Below are 6,000 nucleotides of genomic sequence, written 5' to 3'. Positions count from 1 at the left end.
GTCAAAGAAGTTCTATGGTGCCCATCATTGGGCAGCTCCTCATTTTAACCCTGGAGACAAAGTGTGGCTCAGCACTCGCTTTCTTCGCTTAAAACTGCCTTCAGCCTGCTTCGCTCCTAGATACATCAGGCCTTTGCTGTACTTTGCTGGCTGGGCCCGGTCATGTACAGTCTGCACCTACCTACATCACTCAAGATTCATAATGCCTTCCACATCTCACTATTAAAGCCTCTCATCTTGTCCGAATTCTCCAAGAAACCTCCTGAGCCCCAACCTCTGGCATCAGAGGAGGACATTACATATCAAGTACAGGACATCTTGGATGTGAGGAAGTGCGGGAAGCAATGGGGATATTTGACCTCGGAAGGATTTGGCCCAGAAGAAAACAACTGGGAGCCGGCAGTCAATATCCTTGACAAAGAACTGATCAAGCAGTTCCATGTCTCTCACCCAAGAAAACCCAAACCCCCGGAGAGGGGCCCTAAGAAGGGAGGTTCTGTTATGCCCGTCGGTAGCAGACGGCTGCGACTGCTGTTGCTCACCTCTTGCCTCACTGCACTGACTCCATTGGGAAGACTTGCGGCCTCTGTCAGCTATCGCCGGCCTGCCCGCCCCTGTTCCCAGGCCTCCCTGGATGGCGTGGAGGCTGCTGACCGCCATCTTGCCCTTGGAGCTCCTTAGTCGCGTGTGCGCTTCCGGGCCAGTTTTATGCACTTCATGGCGGGAACCTTGGGGGCGTCCCCCCCGGATGACATCATTCTCCATGGACTCTTAAGCCAGCTGGCCCTGTCTGCCTATGACTTGGCAACGAGTTTCTTCATTGCTGAATCTGCTTCGCTCACTATGGACCCTCTGTTTCAGCTCCTGCTTCCTCAGCGTGAGATGTTCCGGGTACCCGCTCCTCAGGGGTCCTTTCCTAGTCTCTGGCTATCCGCTCCTCGGAGGGCCTTTCGCCTAGGACTGCTGCCTGCCCCATTCCCTGGGGCTCCCTCTGGAACCATCACTACTTCCACTGTGAGTACTTCGCTTGTGGACCATTACCATATTCTCTCTATTGAGGAACCCTCATCGGTGAACCCTGCTCTGCGGACCATTACCGTATCATTTCTACTGAGGAACCCTCAACAGTGTACCCTGCTCTACAGAGGAATCCTCTCTCTTGGGTCTACCCCACTCCACAGTCCCTGTGGCACCTCTGTGTCTGTGTGACTTTCTTGCTACACTCCCCGCTCCAAGGGCAATGCCTCTCTCTCTGCTCTCTCTCCAGTACCTGCTATCCTGCACACCCAGCAGCTGAGACCTCGCCTCCCGACGGTGAGGCTCATGGGGCTCCTCCCCATGGGCGGTACCATCTCTCACCTCGGCCCAGGGCCCACAAACCCACAAATCCTAACAAGTATGGGTGGATGTTATGTTAAAAAGAATAATAATGTCTTCCCTGATGGAGACTCAATTTGAATGTTTTCCAACACAGGTTAAAAAGAACTTAGGGGCTAGTTCAATTCATTTGTCCATCTAGAAGCACGATAACGTCCATGAAAATTCACTGATCGGGTCTAAACTTGGTTGGGGAAGGTGAACCATGAGTCTGGCACCCACCCTATAGGAAATAACTTTGATCTGATAAAGATGAGGTCATTTTTAATAATGTCAAATTTGAAAAACACTAGAAAATCCTTAAATAATCAAGGCTTTCATTTTCTTGCATGTGCAGTATATCCTGTAAGTAGATTGGACATTTGTTCATTTACATTTATCATGATTTTTTCATGGTTGGATTTTTCAAAGGTACTGAAGAGTTAATAAAGTTGGTGGAATTTGATATGGACAGTCATGGAAAGCTGACTGTTTTGGCATGCACATTGCTATAATTCCAAACTTTGTAGCTAGTTCTAATTTTGTATATTGTAAGGCTCTTTGGATAAAGTCACCATGAAAAATCTAAAAACAAGATATAGGAAAATAGGTTACATTTAACTGGAACTATTTTTAATTATTCTAGTCTGATGCTCTGATAACTGCTGGCTATAAAGTTAATACACCTCCAAATTCTAGGCCAGGGCTTCTCAGACCTGTCCTGGGGACCCCATGGCCATTCAGGTTTTCAGGATGACCACAATGAATATGCATGAGATAAATTTGCATATACTGAATCTCCATGATATGCAGATTTCTCTCATGCATATTCATCGTGGGATATCCTGAAAGTTCAATTGGCTGTGGAGTCTCCAGGTCAGGTTTGGGAAGCCCTGTTCTAGGCAGTGCTGCGTATTACAAAATAGTAGCACTGAAACTGAGACAAATGTCAGCTAGGTGCAATGTTAATTTGTGTTATTCTTGGAAATTTCCAATAGGTCATAAGTAAGTCCAGACCTGGTTTAGAAACAAAAAAGCAACCGCTGCATTATTTTATATCATTCAACAGAATTTTAGATGGCACTCAAAATTAACTTTGAGTCATGGTTTAACCTTAAGTTTGAGTCCACAGTCACCAAGAAGGAAGGTGCTAAAGATTGCAGGCAAGAAATCAAAGCATGCCTTTAAATATGAAGATATTTTAAAACTCAACAACTGAGCAGAAAAGATAGTCAATGTCAGAAAAAGCAAGTGTAAAAGTCTTAATTCAGTATATTTCAGAGTTTAGACAAAATTGAATATAATTATGCTTTCTTTTTTTAAAAAAATAGGGTGTCTCTTTGCTCTTTGTTTAGTCTTTTGTTTGGAAATATTGTGTATTCATATATTGAGGACAGACCCAGTTTCTATCTTCATTTCTAATAGACAGTGAAATGGTCTTTTCCATCTGCAATGCCACTGGCAGTCTTATTTGGTGCCGATCTGTAAAGTCTCTGCTTTAGGCAGTCTGGGATTTTGTTTGATTGTAAACTTCTTGCGTGACGCGAGTACCAGTCTCTTTCAAATACGGCTTTTAGCTGTTCAATGATGCTGGTGTCATTTCTGTTATTCCACCCATCTGTCTCCTTGATAACCAGGCCGGCTCCTGCATTGTGCACGAAGTCATCTCCCACCCAATCAAAGTTACCTAAAAGTAAACAAAAGAATGAAATGAAACTCTCAGCTCAAACAATACAGGTCTGCCATACATTGCCCAACACAAAATGATATTTAATCAAGAAAAATGACTGACATAAAATCAAATGAAGAACCATGCTGCACCAACTATCAAAATTCAAATGCAGAATAAGATGAGCTGATACACAATTTGAGATGTGTGGACACCTCCTGATTAGTGGCCTTTCATTTGCTTGCTGGATTGTGATCACCTATCATAACCATAGAGTGCTAGAAATCATTTCTCATCCAACTAAGGGCCTCATTTTCTAAAGTATTGCAGGCCTGCGATACTTTAGGGAATGAGGGGCAGGGGGCCGAAACGGGGGGTGGGCCTGCGCTAGCCGGCAGCGATCGCACTGTCGCTGTGCAATCGCTGCTGGTTTCGCACCCAATAGTGCCACTATAGAAGGTGTAGCTATTGGGCGTGAACTCGGACACGAAAAGGGCCTTACCTTTTCGTTGTCTGTGGCATCTTCGCGGAGTCGGCCCCGGTGACACCCCGACTCCTCCTCTTCCGGGGCCGACTCCGCCCCCATTTTGGTATCGCACGCGATAAGGGACATTTCGCATGTGAAACGTCCCTTATTGCGTGCGATCTGTTTAGAAAATGAGGCCCTAACTGATTTAGGTTCAGACATACACCTCTTTTCATTGATGTGGGGAGAGGAGTAAAGAATTGCAGCTAGGCCAGCAAGTCAAAGATTTTTAAAGCTCCCACTCTAGAAAACCCTAATCTCCTTTGTATATAGATTCTTATTCTTTTTCTATTCTTAGTGGGAGCACTGAGAGGAGAGGAGAGAATCACCTTGCTGGTGGCTGAAAGGAACCAGTAAGTTTTTGCTTGGGATATTGTCTTTTTCAAAACTAACTGTAGTGTAAATCTCCAAAGGGATTGTTTGGAATTAATTTACCTTAGAAGCACATTATATATTTCAAGGGAAGAGCTCAGTAACCCACATTCCAGTGGGAGCACTGAGAGGAGAGGATCACCTTGCTGGTGGCTGAAAGGAATCAGTAAGTTTTTGCTTGGGACATTGTTTTTTCAAAAGTATTGGGGCAAAGTTAACTATTTGGGAATATTATTTAGTGTGTTTGTATGTTTGTGCTTTTAATAGTCAGTAAGGCAGTGAATAAACAAGTTAGACTGTTTGTATATTTAAATGGTCAGTCAGCAAGGCAGCTAGTAAGCAGTAGTTAGTGTGTTTATTTTTAAAAGTCTGTAAGGCAACTAGTAAGCAGAACCGAGTATTTGTATTTAAAAAAAAAAAAAAAAAGTAGCCAGAAGCTAAAAAAAGTTAGGAGCAGTGTATACCTAAGTAAAAAGGTTGAAAAGTTCAGTTCAGTTATTCACCTTGGAAAGGTATTGAAGTAGTTTGATTTGGTTTGATTAGGTACCAATATCTGATAATCAAGAGAGCAGTGAGTCACTCTGGCTGACTAACTGAAGTTAGTCTGTTTGGCGCTAACCTTTAAAAAGGAGATAGAGCAGCTTTTAAACTAGAACAAAGGGGAAAGCCGACAGTCGCTCAGCAGCGCATGGTTCGGAGAGAGGTATCTTCAAAGGATACTAATGATGCATTAGAATTAGGGCATCCCGACAGTGAGGTTCCAATAATAAGAAAAGTAGTCCAAGTGCCTGTAACTAAAAACTCATCTGAGCTAAAAAAATTCTAACTTATCCCTATCAATTAAAAAGCAGAATGAAAATACAAACAAAAAACAAACTTTGAAATGTTTGTATGCTAATGCCAGAAGTCTAAGAAGTAAGATGGGAGAATTAGAATGTATAGCAGTGAATGATAACAGACTTAATTGGCATCTCAGAGGCATGGTGGAAGGAGGACAACCAATGGGACAGTGCTATACCAGGGTACAAATTATAACGCAATGTCAGAGAGGAGCACCCGGGAGGCGGTGTGGCGCTTTATGTCCGGGATGGCATAGAGTCCAACAGGATAAACATCCTGCATGAGACTAAATGCAAAATTGAATCTTTATGGGTAGAAATCCCTTGTATGTCAGGGAAGACTATAGTGATAGGAGTATACTACCGTCCACCTGGTCAAGATGGTGAGATGGACAGTGAAATGCTAAGAAAAATTAGGGAAGCTAACCAAATTGGTAGTGCGGTAATAATGAGAGACTTCAATTACCCCAATATTGACTGGGTAAATGTATCATAGGTACATGCTAGAGATATAAAGTTCCTGGATGGAATAAATGATAACTTTATGGAGCAATTGGTTCAGGAACCAACGAGAGAGGGAGCAATTTTAGATCTAATTCTCAGTGGAGCACAGGATTTGGTGAGAGAGGTAACAGTGGTGGGGCCGCTTGGCAATAGTGATCACAAGATAATCAAATTTGAATTAATGACTGGATGAGGAACAGTATGCCAATCCACGGCTCTCGTGCTAAACTTTCAAAAGGGAAACTTTGATAAAATGAGAAAAATTGTTAGAAAAAAACTGAAAGGAGCAGCTACAAAAGTAAAAAGTGTGCAAGAGGCAGCCCCTATCACATGGTAGGAGCACAAGATGGTGCCGTCCGTCCATTGCTCCTACCATGTGACAGGGGCTGATCAATGGCACCAGTTGCTCCTGTGACATAGTATGGGCAAAGGCTATCGGTGTCATTTTGATTACTGTCAGCCATCGGTACGAGTGCAGGAGGTGGCTCCAGGACCCCTGCTGGATTTTTGGCAAGTCTTGTGGGGGTCAGGAGGGTCCCCCAAGACTTGCTAAAAGTCCCTGGTGGTCCAGTGGGGGTCCGGGAGCGACCTCCTGCACTCGGACCGTCGGCTGACAGTAATCAAAATGGCACCGATAGCCTTTGCCCATACTATGTCACAGGGGCTACCAGTGCCATTGGTCAGCCTCTGTCACATGGTAGGAGCACAAGATGGCGCCAATGGCCATGTGACAG

The 6,000-nt window shown here is 44.0% G+C and overlaps 1 protein-coding gene across 7 annotated transcripts in view; it reads right to left on the bottom strand.

The window, feature by feature from the left end:
* Positions 1–867: 867 nt before the first annotated feature.
* The window catches only part of PLD5 (phospholipase D family member 5), a 718,242-nt gene continuing 713,109 nt past the window's right edge, over positions 868–6,000 (bottom strand). For all 7 annotated transcript variants that reach the window (XM_029593990.1, XM_029593993.1, XM_029593994.1 and 4 more), the window contains one exon: positions 868–3,043. In XM_029593990.1, coding sequence (XP_029449850.1) covers positions 2,775–3,043 — 269 coding nt within the window. In that variant the 3' untranslated portion in view covers positions 868–2,774. The remainder of the gene's footprint in view (positions 3,044–6,000) is intronic.

This window comes from Rhinatrema bivittatum, chromosome 3 (genome assembly GCF_901001135.1).
Source record: "Rhinatrema bivittatum chromosome 3, aRhiBiv1.1, whole genome shotgun sequence".
In the NCBI taxonomy this organism is placed as follows: Eukaryota; Metazoa; Chordata; class Amphibia; order Gymnophiona; family Rhinatrematidae; genus Rhinatrema; species Rhinatrema bivittatum.
Note: the sequence above shows the minus strand (reverse complement) of the source record. Positions and strands in the feature narration are given on the sequence as shown.